The sequence below is a fragment of the Triturus cristatus genome, chromosome 7 (genome assembly GCF_964204655.1).
Source record: "Triturus cristatus chromosome 7, aTriCri1.1, whole genome shotgun sequence".
Taxonomy (NCBI): domain Eukaryota; kingdom Metazoa; phylum Chordata; class Amphibia; order Caudata; family Salamandridae; genus Triturus; species Triturus cristatus.
In genome coordinates this window covers 917,611,816-917,627,699 of record NC_140590.1, presented here as the reverse complement: position 1 = coordinate 917,627,699, position 15,884 = coordinate 917,611,816, and the positions used below count along the sequence as shown (strand labels likewise).

The 15,884-nt window shown below is 43.8% G+C and overlaps 1 protein-coding gene across 3 annotated transcripts in view; it reads right to left on the bottom strand.

The window, feature by feature from the left end:
* Positions 1-15,884, bottom strand: part of SPDL1 (spindle apparatus coiled-coil protein 1) — a 210,153-nt gene that overhangs the window by 126,525 nt on the left and 67,744 nt on the right. For all 3 annotated transcript variants that reach the window (XM_085617851.1, XM_085617850.1, XM_085617852.1), the window contains exon 3: positions 7,688-7,864. In XM_085617851.1, coding sequence (XP_085473977.1) covers positions 7,688-7,864 — 177 coding nt within the window. The remainder of the gene's footprint in view (positions 1-7,687; positions 7,865-15,884) is intronic.

Sequence of the window (15,884 nt, the reverse complement as noted above, 5' to 3'; positions counted from 1 at the left end):
TTGAGTCAATGAGAAAGTATGGGAGGGTTCTCCAGGAGAGGGAGATGTGAGGAGGGAAAGGCTGGAGAGCATGAAGGGAAATAAATAGGGGGGTGGGGGGGAAACCTTAGATGTCTCGGTTTACAGAATTAAAATTACCAGGACACTGTTCCGTCTCACTGCATAATTGGCTGTGCATGGGTTTTAGAGTTAGGGGCAAGGCAGTACCAGTAAACATACTCTCCTGAAATGAAAATGGTCTCCACACTAAAAGGCGATGAAAGAAAATAATAAAGTATTTAAGGGTATTCACCAGCTAAGATTATTATTTTACAGGAAGCACACTTAACTAGAAAAGAATGTCTGAATTTGTTTAGTAACCGAAAATGGATTCAGTAGATGGTCTGCACAGATCAAAACTGCTACACTAAGGGGGTGGCTATCCTGATAGAAAAAGCAGGTGGATGGTATTACAAAAGAGAGTATGACAGATGAGGCAGGTAGAGAGGTAATTGCCAACCTACTACTGATTGACAGAAGCTACATTTCAGTGAGGCATCTTAGCCCTAATGTGGAGGAGATTGATTCCCCTAATGAAGATCTTTTTGAATTTGTTAGAATTTTCCTCACCCATTATTATGGCAGGGTATTTTAAAGCTATTATGGATAAGAACCTGGACCGATCCTCCAACAGTGAGGCTAATACATACCCAAAAGGCAATCATATTAAAAACGTGATGAAATAGCTAGGATTGTGTGACATATGGAAAGTAACAGCTGAGAAGGATCGGGGTTACATATTCCATAATAAAAAGTACGGACATTCATCTTAGATTGACTACTTCTATATCGACCAGGCTAGAAGTGAGGAAATTCGGGAGGTTAAGCAAGTTCCCTGCCCAGTCGGTGCATGCAGCTGTAATTTTAGAATTGAAACTTGAACGGTTTGAACTGGGATGGACCCTGCTTTGTGCTCTTCTGTTAGAGCAGAAGGTCATTGATATTTTGAGGTTAGAAATTGAGGAATTTTCTTTTTTTAAATTGAAAGTAGGCTCCACTCCTTTGAACACCTTTAAGGCCTTCATGAGGGGGGCAGATATCCAGTATATATCATTTCTGAAGCGTAGAACATACAGAAGGGGGATTGAGGGGCTAGAGTCTGAAATGGAATGTCTGGAGACGCAACTATTGCATCAGCAGTTGTCAGCCAATAAGAAAGTATCACTTCAGAGAGAATTACAAAAGAGGAGTGTCAGAAATGGGGATCTCTAGTTGGCAGGGGTAGGTACCTTTGACCAAGTAGGGGCCCTTGCTTCTAGTCAGGGTAAGGGGGCTACACTCCTAAAATAACCCCAGCTCACCCCCTTGGTAGCTTGGCACGAGCAGGCAGGCTTATATCCGTGTGTAAAGCATTTGTGAACACATACAGTAATACAGTGAAAACACTACAAATGGACACCACACCAGTTTAGAAAAATAAGTAATCTTTATCTAGACTTCACACAAGACCAAAAAACAAACTTCCACAATACAGTATTCAAAAATATGACTTTCAGATGGTAGATATAGCTTAGTTCAATGTAGATGGTAAATGTAACACTTTACTATCACTGGGCACACTTGGTGCACTGTACTAGGGTCTGACAAGTAAATTAAATAAGCCAACCATGGAGACACTAATCCATTACAACAATTTACAATAGGGAGCACTTGCACTTGGCACTGAACAGCAGTGGAAAAGTGCCCAAAGCATCTAGACCAGCAAAAACATAGCAAAAACATAGGAGGCAGCAGCAAAAAATGGAAGGGAGACCCAGGCAATGGTGCCAGGTCTAACAAGGAGGGATCAGCTTACGTTATTAATGGAAGCCAGAGGCAGGGCAAGAGGAGAAAGGTGCAAGATGGCTCCAACTCAATATGGGTAAAAAGCTGGGAAACTGCTGGCTTGGAAACTTAAAACAGACCAAGCCATGAATGCTGTTAGAGAAATAAAGAGTGAGGGGATGGGACTCCACCTAACAAACAGCTTGGATATTGAAAAAGCTTTTCTTAAATTCTTTGAAGATCTTCAGTCAGTCAAAAGTACTTTATTCGGTTAATTAAAACCATAAAAGCATACTATACATGAGGTTAAAATTAAAATTGATAAAATGTTGATTAGCAGCAAAGATTTTTACACAAGTCCAAACATTAAATAGTCAGGAACAAACAATCTAGAATATGACATTTATAAAAAACCAAAATACATAAGTCGATTAATATAAACTAGATTATAAAAATCACTCATTATTTTCCCCCGTATAAATTGTCAACACAATTCAAAAGTTTTAAATGAATCAAGAAAGACAACCAAAAATAGCACATCATAAAATCCTAAATACATTAAAATCAATTAATATAGTCATCATTATAAAAATCACTCATTTTTTCTTCTTTTCCCTAATTGCTGAAAAAGAAAGCTTGCTATGCTAAAAATCTCCCAAACATTAGACAGCAACTGTAGGTACATAAGTGCCGGTTTTACTTGCAAGAAGCCTTTGTCTTTTAGGATTGGGAGACTAAAACGCTTCCGAATGTGCAAAAAGTGCTCACAAAAAAAGATAAAATGTATTGTGTCGTGCACAGAAAAGTTATCGCATGAACAGACACCCAGATCCTCCACCTTTCTCCAACCCGGAGGATCAGCAAGAAGAAAGTGTAGCTGATTTAACCTAAATCTTGTCAAAAGGAAGCGGTGGTTAGGATTAGTTACCACAATCAGATATGGTTCCATTGCAGGAGACGTTTTTAATATTTGATGGGCACGTACAGTTGATTTTGTCAACTCCCTTTCCTTCTCTCTCCATGGAGACCATATATAAATAGGAACGCTTTGCGCCCACTGCAAGTCACCCTTAACTAATTTAGCTGGCGAGTTAAATAACTCTGGCCGACCCAGTTTCACCGCCAACCTTTTAACATGGCTCAACCAAGGGATGCAGCTAGCTTGATCTAAAGCCAGACAATCGCGTAATACCTCACGGTTTAATTCTAGTTCGGGGTTTAACCAGGTCGTGATCCATTTCAAGAGAGGTGCTAGGGCAATTTGGTCCTCAACAAAGCCAAGCTCTTGGTGGGTTATATATGCAGGTGAGGATTGTGGCACCGCTAACAAATTCCTTAGAAATTTGTTCTCAACTACTTGAATTGCACTTGCCTCTCTAAAACCCCATATGTCCGCACCATAGGTTGCAATGGAGATACATTTTGCTCCATATATTTGTAAGAGTGCTTGCATTGGTTTTGTCCCTAGTTTACGTGCGAAGGCTAAAACTGCGGATGTGGATCTTGCCAAGACATTCCTCTTTGCGTGTAATTGCGGGATCCATGTACCTCGTTAGTCAAATAGAACGCCCAGATAGGGAAAGGTAATAACCCTGGTGATCACATTGCCCTCACACTGAAGTGTTTTGACCCTTTTAGGCTTAGTGCCAATTATCATTGTGTGCGATTTTGAAAAGTTTACACTTAGATCCAGAGAACTCATAAATGTGGCAAAGGAATTTAAAAGGAGTTGTAGACCAACCACCGCTCTTGCTAACAGTGCGGCATCATCCACGTATAGGAGTGCCGGGATCAGTCGCGCCCCCACACGCGGGATGTCTTTGCTGGCTTTCCCCATTACTTGCTCCAGGTTATTAATGTAAAGGGTAAAGAGTAAGGGGGTCAAAATACACCCCTGCCTCACACCATTTGTAATACATATTCTCTGGGTGCAATTCCCCCTTTGATCATACCTCACGGTGGCAGTCAGGTCCCTATGCAGATCGGCGAGGAAATAAACAATATTTTTATCTACGCCTAAGTTGAGAAGCATCAACCATAATTTTGACCTATTCACTCGGTCAAATGCCGAGGAAAGGTCCATAAACGCCAGGTAGTGTTCCCTTCCTGTCAATGGTGTACTTCCCAATTAATAGGTGCAGGTTGAGGCACTGATCAATGGTGCCTCTTCCTTTCCTAAATCCGTATTGCAAAGTCGAGAGCGTATTAGATTCAGTTAACCAGGCTGTCAGTTTAACAAGTATCACCCTTCCAAGTACCTTAACTGCAGAATCAATAAGCGATATTGGTCTATAACAGCTTGCGTCCCCTCCATTTCCCTTTTTAAAAATTGGGACGATTACTGACTCTGAGCATGAGCTAGGGAGTCCTATTTTACAAGCAGAATTAAAAACACGAGCCAGTATTTTGGACCAATACATTGTGTCAGACTTGAAAAGGTCGGCTGGGACACCGTCTGGTCCAGGGGCTTTATTGCCAGTCATTAGTACTATGGCCTCCGCAACTTCTGACTCCGTAAACATCAGAGTGTAAGCTTTAACTTCAAAAGCAGTGCCTGAGGGTCCTTGACCATACATAGTTTTAAAATGGTTATACCAGTCTTGCTCCTGTATAATACAATCTAAGGGGGAGACGATAGATTCTTGAAAGATAGGTTTATTGACAATATCCCAAAATTTGGCACTATTTTTGATATCAGTAGAGAGTAAATCATTCCATGCCTCTTGTTTGATCTAATTTTTGCGTTTATAAATTGCCAGTTTATACGATTTCCTTATCGCAGCTAATACAAACTTATCTTGTGGTTTAGATTTTAAGGCCACTAACAGCTTTCGATGAGCAACTGAGCAATTGTAATCAAACCATCTCTCCCCTTTATTCTGGTATTCCCTAGCCGGGCATTTGAGATCAGAAGCCACCTGGGTGCACATTTTAATATATGCCATAAGGACCTCCCTGTCCCTCGATTTGGCGTCTAAACAAAGGTTCATCTCTCTTCCGACAGTATACGACAAATTCACCTGAAAATCCCCCGGTACTATCGAACACCATTTGAGTCTGCGAGCCTGGTCTATAGGACGAATATCCAGAATGCGAGCCGCGCTATCCAGTTTTTGAGTTTTCTTAAAACCACCCGCCAGTGTCAGGCTAATAGGGTTGTGATCGCTTTACACTGACCACTTGATGATATAATCCATCTCTCAAAAGGTCAGAGCTGCACCAATAAAGATATAATCGATAATGGTGTGCACACCTCTGCCTTTAAAAGAGGGGATATCCTCACCCTCTTGGAAATCTTTATACAGAGAATTTGGTAATCGCAGAGGATAAGCTCAATGGATAGATAGGGGTTGATCTACCGGATAAACTCTCAAGTGTTCAGTGTCAGAAGGCATATTTGGATAAGGATATCGAGCTAAGAAGTCTGGTTGGCAGTTAAATCTAGTAAAAAAGGGAAAGCCGCAGGCCCGATGGCCTTCTGAATGAATTTTAAAGAGGTACTGGGAGATTCAATTATACCTTCAATGACCAGGCTGTTTCGGGAAATTTTAGCAAAAGGGTTAGTCGCCCTAATTCTGAAAAAGGATAAAAAAAACTACCTCCTGCGAGCCATATAATCCAATATCACTTTTCATTAGCGATTATAAAATGTTTGCTAATATTTTAGCAAAGAGGCGGAGTAAGATAGCAGGAGATCTAACACATAAGGATTAGAAAGGTTTCATGAAGGGAAGATATTTATATGAGCTGACTCATGGGTTAATTGGTTCGATAGACCACGCCACCACTTTTAAGGTTCAACTGGCTGTCTTGGCATTCAATGCTATGAAAGCTTTCGACAGGGTCAGTTATCCAATTTGAATACAGTCTCAAACACTATAAATTAGGGCATACATTCTGTAGGATTGTTCCATTAATCTATAAGAACCCCTCAGCCAGAATTCTTTTAGATGGTAGGCTAACACCAGCTTTTAAAATATTAAAGGGGTTCGAGGCAGGGTTGTCCGCTAGCCCCACTTTTATTTCACTTATATATCGAACCATTGACATGCAAGGTCAGCAAGGAGAGCGCAATAAGTCCTTTTATATGCGACATGTGGGGAAAAAAAGCCTCTATGCAGACGACCTAATGATCTACACTACTGACTAACAAACAGCCCTTCCAACCAAACAGCAGCCGAGAGCAACCTTTGAAATTGTCGGGTTATGTTGAGAACCCTTCAAAAATGGAAAAAACGGTGTGGAATATAGATGGGGAGAACGCGCAAATAAAAAGTCATATGAAATACCTTGGAATCAAAGTCACACAAGATTCAGATAGGTTAGCACAATCAAACTTGTGGAACCCGCTGCCTGTTTAAGGCAATGTTGGAAGATGTAAGAGGGGATGAAACTCACTTATCGTATACTTTTGGGGATGTGAAACTCTACAAGGAAGTGAAATGAAACGTTTTGCAGGAGATAGCATTCTCTGGTACCAGTTAAGACAGGCCATGAAGCTCCCATATTATAGTAGGTTTGCCCCCGTTTGGGAATCTCCATGCATCCCAGAGTGCTTGGAGGACATGCTAGCAACTCAGATTATAGCAACAGGCATACAAAGATGGGGCCTGTTACTACAGGATAGCAAGCTTCTCCTCTAGGATGGCTTACAGAGAGCGGCCGGTATCTCCAGATTCAGGTCTCCCCAATTAAAAAGCTGGTCCAGAGTTTTGACTGCTAAGACTGGAAACACTAATGAGTTGGAACAACAATTGTGTAATAATGGGAGACACCGATTGTTGAAACTAGGGAAATTTATTGAAGACTCAAAATGTGGTGAAGGGCCCTAGACCGCTCAGGCAATGTTCAGCTCTAAACTGCCAAATAGTCTCCCAAAGAACCTGGTAGACGCCGCATTCCACAATAGAACGGACGGACACACAGAGTACCATACAAGTAAATATATTCTTATAATACTTATGAAAAGTACATACATAAGGCAGAACACTACAAATTGCTAAAAGCAAATTTAGGGAAGAAAGAAGTCTCGTTGTGGTACTGGCTGATACTGGACACCATGAATTGGGACTTGGAATTGACTAAGGAACTACAGGAGAAAACTTAGAGGTTGCAGATTAAAGAAATAAAGTATAAATGCATACACCTTACAGTACTGTAAAACCTGCCTATTTAAGAAGGATCCATTTCGCCACCTCCACAGAGTGAATTGGATACCTAAAAAGATTTTGAAGTTGGAAGAAATAGAGGTTATAAACTCGCCAGCTGAAATGGAACCAAAAACTACACTGCAGGAATATGCACTTATTACACAAAAGCACTAGTTGGGAAATTCTGAGAAAACACATCTTCCAACATCCATTCAGATTTTTGAAAACTTAACGACACTAATGAAGCATCATTCGGACAAATCATAAAACAGCCAAGCATCACGTCCACAGATATAAGATACTTAAATTGTTTTGAGTTTAAATTTGTTCTTTACACAGATATAATGCTACAACATATGTATACCATAACCATCAAGTAAATTTAAATGGGAATTCCAAACATTTTTCAGACATTGAATGACCCACATGACAGGATCCCAAGATCGTTCAACTGATGTATTTTTCCCCAATCTCACCTTCTGTCATTGATTTCTAGCTTTAACAACTGAAAGTAAATATTTTGCAGCCTCCACACTTCTCCATACTTGCTATTTTCACACACATTTCAATTGGGAAAAAAAAAGCACAAAATAGATTGTTACTTTATGTGGAGCACTTTTGCAGGCATAAAAAGGAAAAACATATTTCAGCACTGCTATAAAGCCTACAAGAAGCATACAGCCACATCTAGAATTTTCAACGTTAATAAGAAATTCCAAGGGCATAAGCCAAACCTGGTCTTTAAGACTGCGAATTTCATGCTCATGAGTCCTTTCAAGTTGCTCCTTAAGATTGTCCTGGTTCAATTTTTGCTGCTGCTTTGAATGTTCATATTCAGAACCCAAGCTCTCCAACATCCGATTTTTCAGTTCAACTTCTCTCTGGAGGGTATATTTCTCTTGTTCCAGATTCTAAAAGAGAACATGCACAAAAATATATGTAAAATAAAGATGTCTTTTTTAGATATAGGCAAATAGGTTTGATTGTATGGTCAGGTACACCTCCAACACAACTGATGAATACACTCTGCCACATATTTCTCTTTCAAACTGAATTTGCATCACAATTGAAATAAAACTTTTTTTTCTTTTTTGTGTGATTTTAATGTACTCACTTACCTAAAACAAATCAGAAAATAGTATAAGCTGTTTACTGTAGTAACTTTAGCCTTGTATTCTGTCCCAGTTTCTTCACTCAGAAAATAGTATAATTAAGAAAACACACAGGTGCAGCTTAACTCATCACTGGAGAAACAAAATATAACTCTCCACTTCATTAACTAAGTTTTTCTCCTGCCTTATGTATCATAGGGCCTCATTAGGATGTCTGTTCTACCGACATCTGAAGCGGCGGTCAGACCGTCACATTGCAAGAGACTGACTGATGCAGTTCCGACAGTCTCAAAGAGCCAGTGGGCCCTGTGGTCGGAATGTAATCCCTACAATGAAGGCGGTACCTATCAAGCACCGCCGTAGGGATTACTATGGCCCTTTCAGATGGCCTTTCAATAGTGGTCCGAACGCTGCTTTTCCGGGCCGCAGAACAAGCCTCAATGCAAAGAGGCATGGATCCGACTGCCTCCACGGCGGTTGGATTCTAATTTGGCAGTCAGGACTGCAGACTGTCGGCCAGTCCCTTTACCACAACAATGCCGACCAGCATCGTAATTTGGGCCACAGTACCAGTCACAGAAGTCACTAACATGTACTTATTTCCTAGACATCAACTCAATATATCATTCATAGTAAGCCAAAGCAGCTGCGACAAGACATCAACTCAATATATCATTCATAGTAAGCCAAAGCAGCTGCGACAACCAGAACAGATCCAACCAAAAAGATCATTAGCATAGGTAGATTAAACAGACATATTACTGTATTTTAAACATGCCACAGTTTATCATGGAAAGAGCTCAGGCGGCTGCTAAATAGGTGATAGTAATACAAACAGGTATTGGTTCAGACAATTTTGATGGCTTTTGAACAGGTTTCAAGCATATATTATTGTAGGTGGTGATATACCACTGGGTTATGCAGGTGATGACCACATGGTCAAGGCAGGCCCAAAGTAGGTCCTTGACAATTTAGGACCACCACAATAAACAGTTGCTTGGATGAACAACAAAAACAACAAAAAAGGTACTTGCATCCTGCAACTCTCTTTCTGGTAAATACTCTCAATCACAGATTTCTCACCTTTGTAATATCCCCAGGAGCCAGATTCGTTCTGGATTATTTTTAAGCACAGCCCTTGCATGGCAGCAGGTGGAGCTGTGTTGCTCTGTGTGGATTCTGCTCCACCACAAACTTAACAGCTGAAAACGTATGTAGATGCCACTTAAGCGCGGGGAACTTGTTCTTCTGAGGGATACTTCTATCCGCAGATTTCTCACCTTTAGGCTAGATACCAAAGCAGTCCCTCTTCGGATGGTGGAAAGACTCAGACCAAAATATGCTGCAGGCCCGAACAGCCAAAATACCCTTCCTGTCAGACCTGGCTTTCGAGGCAGTGGTACTCTGTGGAAATGTGCAGAGATGCCCATGTAGCAGGCAGGACAGACATTCTGCATGCTAGTAACACTTTGGCACTGGTAGAGCACGTAGCAGTTCTTGATGCAGAGAACCGTCCACCTGGATAGCAGCCTCTTTTGCACCAATATGCCTTTCTTTGCTCCAAAGAATCCTGCAAACAGCCAACCATCCTCTGATGGTCTTTGGTGCGATCGATGTACAAGCAAAGCGCTCTGCTGTAAGAAATTGGATTATTAGTTGAGATGGGTGAGAGTCCCACTCAAATAATAACCACAATCATAGTCAGGGTGTCCCACAACCCTCTAGTTGTTTGGTATGACAGCAGTTGGGCTTAATTTACAGGCAATGTGTAAGGTATTTATGCAGTATCATGCAACAATGTCTCAATGGTTATCAACCGAATGGGCACAAATTAGGAATAAATCAATAACCACAAGTAGCCCTAACTTTTTGTAGATGGGATTATATGTTCAACAGACGCAAAATAATGCATTAAAGGTTTTAAAGCATGATTAAGATTTGTGTATCTCAGCATCTGCAGAGGGTCCCAATTTAATTAAATATCTAACTGAATAGGACCCACCGCAGATACAGAGATACCGCAACTTGCTTTTGAGATACAGCCCTGATCGCATACGGCCATACCCACAAGGCTAATTGCAGTGCCTTATCCCGGATTGCATTCCTAGCAGTCTCCTTCGTTTTTCTAGCGCCCAGGGACACAGTCACACTACCGAAACGGTAGTCTTCAAATACATGAGATTTACTCACTTCTTCCATTTTAAATTTGCGCCTTGACTCTTTTGCTATTCCTTCTCAGACAATTAATTTAAATACCATAGCAGTCAAACACAAATGATGGACTTGACGAGTGAGGTGGAGGAGTGTGATGGACTGGCCAATGTGAAAAGGAGTCATAACCTTAGGTAGAACGGCTGATTTAGTCCGTAGCACCAATTTGTTATCAAAGGAGGTAATTTAAGGTAGTTGAATTGAAAAAGCTTCAAGCTCACTCACATAACAAGCTGAAGTGATCACAAGGAGGAAAACAATTTCAGATACAGGGGACAGTTGTGTAAAGGTTAAAACCGGGTACATATAACTAAAGTAAGGACCAGATTGAGATCTCACTGAGGCATTAAGGCTTTAGGCCAACATCACAAAAGGCGATTTAAGCAAGGTTGGCTGGTCCAGTAACAAAAGAGAATACTGAAAGGACCTACTGTAGGCAACCTTTAACAGCGCCCATTGCGAGTCCTTACTGGGACAAAAAGGCAAAACAAACATTAACACACCATTAACGGTTCTGTTACAGGTGCCAGCCCCAAGTCACAAACTTCTCCAATCGGGTGGCATACACAGAATTTGTAGAAGGACGCCTTCTGATGCAGTCAGCTGCCACCCTGCTGCTGCAACCGAAGATGTAATGTTATATTATGATGGTTTGTATGGCGCACTAATCACCCGTGAGAGTATCCAGGCACTTGAGCAAATATGTAGGTGGGTGGTCCCCAGCCTCTTGAGGGACTCAAGAAGCGAGGAGGAGGATCTGATGTGTTGCTTGGAAGTCATTCCATGTTTTGAGTGCAATGGAGGAGAATGAGCGATATTCTGGTCTGCTTCTGAGAAAGCGGGGGTAGTGTGTGAGTGAGTGTGAGGCAGAGCATAGGTATCTGGCAGGCTGGCTTAAGTGTATGCAGCTGTTCAATTATTCTATTCCAGTGTTGAGTAAGGCTTTACATGTGTGAGTGAGAAGTTTGAATTGACTGCACTTGTAAAGGGGTGGCCTGTGAAGCTCCTTGGAGTATGGTCCGATGTGGGTATGGTTTGGGAGGTCGAGTAAGAGGCTTTTGGCATCGTTCTGGATGATCTGAAGTCTGTGTAGGAGTTGCTTGGAGAGTTCAGCGTATAGTGCGTTGCTGTAGTCAAGACTGCTTGTGTTACTTGAAGATCTTTTGTAGGAGGGAGAAGCAGGAGGTGCTCACTGCGTTGATTGTGCCATTATTTGTTCTCCGACGTGGTAAGATCTTCCAGTCTTTCGAAGCCCAACAGTTCAGCCCCATATAAGGAACAGCTCAGCACTTTAGAATTGTGCATCTCTAGGAGCTAGTTGCCTGCTATGATCTCCAGATTTCTTGCATGTTCCGTGGGTGTTGGTCCTAGCTCCAATGTCCACCAGGAGGAGTTACAGGGAGATGTCTCATTTCGGAAGACCTGCACTTCCACTTTGTTGGAATTGAGCTTCATCCACTCTGCTACCATGGTCAGAGTAGGTAAAGTTGGTTCTGGTGGTGGTCTTGTCCACCAGGGAGAGGTTGAGTTGCCTCTCGTCGGCATAGGAGACGATGGTGATGTCTTGGGATCGGATGATGTTGGCTAGAGGCATCATGTCGACGTTGAACAGGGTGGTGCCAAGGGATGATCCCTGAGGGACTTCGCAAATCAGGTTCTTGGTGGTCTCTGACGTGAAGGGGGCAATCTGACCCTTTGGGTTCTTCCCGTCAGAAACGAGAAGATCCAGCTGAGTGCGAATCCTTGTATGTCAATCTTGTGGTGTCTTCTGTTGAGTGCTGTGGGCGCCAGTGTCAAATGCCATGGAGAGATCGAGTAGAAGGAGAGCCGCCGTTTCTCCTCAGTCTAGGCTTTTCCAGATGTTGTCGGTGGCTGTGATGACTGCTGTTTCAGTGCTGTGGTTCTTTCTGAATCCTGATTGGGTGTTGCAAGCCGGTGGTGGATCTAGAGGTGGGTTAAGAGTTGTTTGTTGACAACCTTCTCAATCACTTTGGTTGAGTAGGGGAGAAGGGAGATGGGCCAGAAGTTGCTCAGTTATTTCAGGATGGCTGATGGCATCTTCAGAAGGGCGTCTGATTTAATTTTGGATTTATATAGCGATTGAATGCCCCAGTGCGTCTTGGCGCGGATTCTGCATGTTTGCAGTCATCTGGGAATATGGCAGGCTTGATGGAGAGGTTGACGAGGGTGAGGGCAGTGCAGAATGGTGGTATTCCCAGGTTGTAGACAAGGTGGGGTCATGGATCTGTTGCAGCACAAGTGGATAGACTGCATGATTGTTGTTTCTGGTGAGGGTTGTTCAGTTGGTCGTGTGGCTGTCTTGGTTGGTGAGGAGTTTGCTAGGATAAGGTTGGTGTACGAAGTTGCCGTAGAGGTTTAGTATTTTGCTGTGGAAGAAGTTTGATAGGTCGTTGCAGAGATCTTGGGAGAGGGTGATGTCGACAGAGTCTGAGGGTGTGTCGAAGTTCTTCACAATCAAAAAGATCTCCTTGCAGCTGTTGTATATTCCTTTGAACTAGCACTCATTTCTTGGTGTCTCTTAGTTGCTGGTGGTGATCTCTGAGTGCAGCCTTATAGGTGGTTCCATCAGTGGATTATAGCTTTTTACATTGCCATTTGGTGCCTTGAAGGTCCTCTGTATACCAGCTGACCTGCTTGTTAGGTTTGATGGGAGAAATGGAACCTGCACAGTTCTTAATCGAGTTGAAGTTGGTCATGTTCTAGTTGGGGTAGTTATGGGGTTGGGTTGATCCAAACTGAGGGCGCAGAGCAAATCTGCTTCTGAATTTTTACCCCAGCTGCGGCTTGGTAGGTTGGTGCTGGTGGGGCCATTGACTTGCAGTGTGTTGATTTCAAAGTGGATGATGGAGTGGTTGGTCCATGTGAGAAGTGAGGTGGAGCTGTATTTGATGCGGTCGCTGGTAGTGAAAGATGGGGCCCAGTGTGTGTCCTGCACTGTATTTTGGTCCTGAGATGAACTGGGTAGGTGCAATGTTGCCCAGGCTTTTGACAAGTGCTGTGGAGAAGGGGTTAATTCGGTCTTTCAGGTGGAAGTTAAGGTCGCCGAGGAGTATGTAGGCTCCTGATTGGACTGTGAGCAGCGAGATGAAGTCGGTGAAGGTGGCTCGCAGTCCGGGTGGTCGGTAAGCGAGGGTTCCGTTCAGGGTGAAGTGGTCAGAGATTTGCAGTTTGAAGTGCAGATGTTCCATGAACGTGGTGGCTTTTTCCGTTTATTTTTTAGCATTTGATGACTGAGAGTCCTTCTCTTGGCTTGTGGGTGCAATTCTATTACGAGTTCTTGAAGCCTGCTGGGATTGCCACAGCAATGTCAGGTGCAGATGTGGAGTTGAGCCAGGATTCAGTGAGGAAGAGGCGGTCCAGTGCATCACCGCTCAGTAGGTCCCGGATTTCATTGTGTGTTTGCTAAGCGATTGTATGCAGAGTAGTATGCATTCAAGTGAGTGTTGTGCAAATTTACTGTGGCATGTGGTGTTGGGTGGGGTCGATGATGGTATTGCTGGTGCTTGCGAGGGGTGTGCAAAGGGGTAGCTGCAGGAGAACCAGCAATGGGTTCAGGTAAAAGCTCCTACTCTGAAGTGTGGTGTGGCATGGCAGCAGCAGGAAGAGAGGTTTTCAGGGTCAAGTGATAGAAGGAGCGCTGCAGAATAGCATTGGGAACTGATCGGATCAGGGTGCTGGGTGCAGTCCAGGCGCAGACAGGTTTGTCTTTGGTACGCAGCAGCTGTCAAAATGTAGGTCCTGAAAGGAGTGGGGAGGTGTGCTAGTGGAGGAGTGCAGTGGAGACGGGTGGGGCTACCGCAGCACAGGAAGATGAATGTGAAAGGAGCAGGGAAGGCGAGAAAGTGCAGAAGGATGGGTGAGAGCTGCAGGAGGCCCAACAGAGGGAGCAGAAGGCCTGACACGGGGTGAGAAGGCCCAAAAGTGAGAGAGAAGTGCAAAAGCATAGAAGAGCACAAGAGGTGAAACAGGCAGAATAAAATGATTAGCACAAAGCTCATAGGCACAAGGCTTGTAACAGACAGAGAAAAATGGGGGTGAAAGAGCAGAATGCGCACAAAGCACATAGGGTGAGAGGGCTCACAAAACACAAGGGGTGAGACAGCAAGAAAAGGAGAGCAGAACAAAGCTGACACAGAGAGCTCACAAAATACAAGGAGCTAGTCCGAGCCATAACAAGCAAGTAGCACAAAGCTGACATGCACAAGGCTTGGAAATAGAGAGCAGAGGAACAGCGAGAGCTGAAGGAGCAAGGCGAGAGAATCGAGGCGATGGAGACAGGTCTGAAAGGACCTGGACTGGTCAGAGGACCGGTCCAAGTAACTGAACCTAGTCACCAGATCCGCACAAATCAGCAGCCTGATCAGTGAACATATGCTCATGCCCAGAAGTTCCAGGTACCCCACTATCCTGGTCCAATCTGAGGCCTGGTTCTTTCGGTTTTCTTCAGAGCTCAGGGCAGGAAGGCATAAAGAAGTCCTGTGCTCCACTGAAAAACCATCTCAGAGAGTGAGCCTTCTTGGGAACTCTAATGAGCAAAAGTGTTGAGACTGTGCATTACAGAGCCTTCTTGGGAACTGTAATACGCAATAGTGTTAACACTGCGCATTCTTGGTGGTGGCAAAGAGATCGAGCCAGGGTTCTCCCCATTGCTGGAAGATGTCCTGCTCCACTTCCAGGTGTAGCTGGCATTCATGATTCACTAGGAGTCGCAGGCTGATTTTGTCCACCCTGGCATTTAAGGAACCCACCAGGTGGTGTAAAGTCAGGGAGATGAACTGAAGATCCAAATAGCTCCAGAGGCACAGTACCTCTAGACGCAGGTACCTTGGCATAGGGTCCAGTCACCCTGCTTGTTGCAATACCACATGGTGGTGGTGTTGTCGGCGAGGACCCGAAAGAGCCTCCAGTGAAGAATGCCAGGAAGGCTTTCAAATCCAAGCAATTATCCCGTAACTCCAGCATGCTAACACAGGGGGGCAGGTGTCCACTGGATGTAGTAGCCCTCTGATCTAAAACCCTCCCAGATGACCTTCCTAACTCGCAGTAACACATTTGTCACCACACACATTCAGCTCTGGGACGAGAGGGGTCTGCTGCCCGTCCAATTGCGTTTAAGTAGCCACTACTGCAGATATTTTGCAGCCTCCTCCGAATCCTGGAAGGAACCCGATAGGGTCCCCTGGAGCTAGGCCCACAGAGACTTAGCATTCCACTGCAAAGATCGCATGTGCCTTCATGCAATGTGGATGAGAAGGACGCAGATGACTAGTAGGCCAAAAAACCTCAGAGTCAACCTTACTGAGAACCAGGACAGAGTCTTCAACAGAAGTGCATTGTTTTCAGGATGGCTTCAATGAACGGGAGCCTCTGCTAAGGAGACAGGTGTGACTTCTGCAGGTTGATCATGAACCCAGAGACAACATGCGCTTTGCCATCATCTGAAGGTGGTTTATGACTGTTTTGGAAAGCCCGTCTTCGACAGCTAGTCGTCCAAGTAGGGGGAATACTGGTACCCCTAACCTCCGAAGATTACTATTAAAAATGCCATCACTGTTGTGAACACCGGAGGGACACTGGCGAGGTCAAA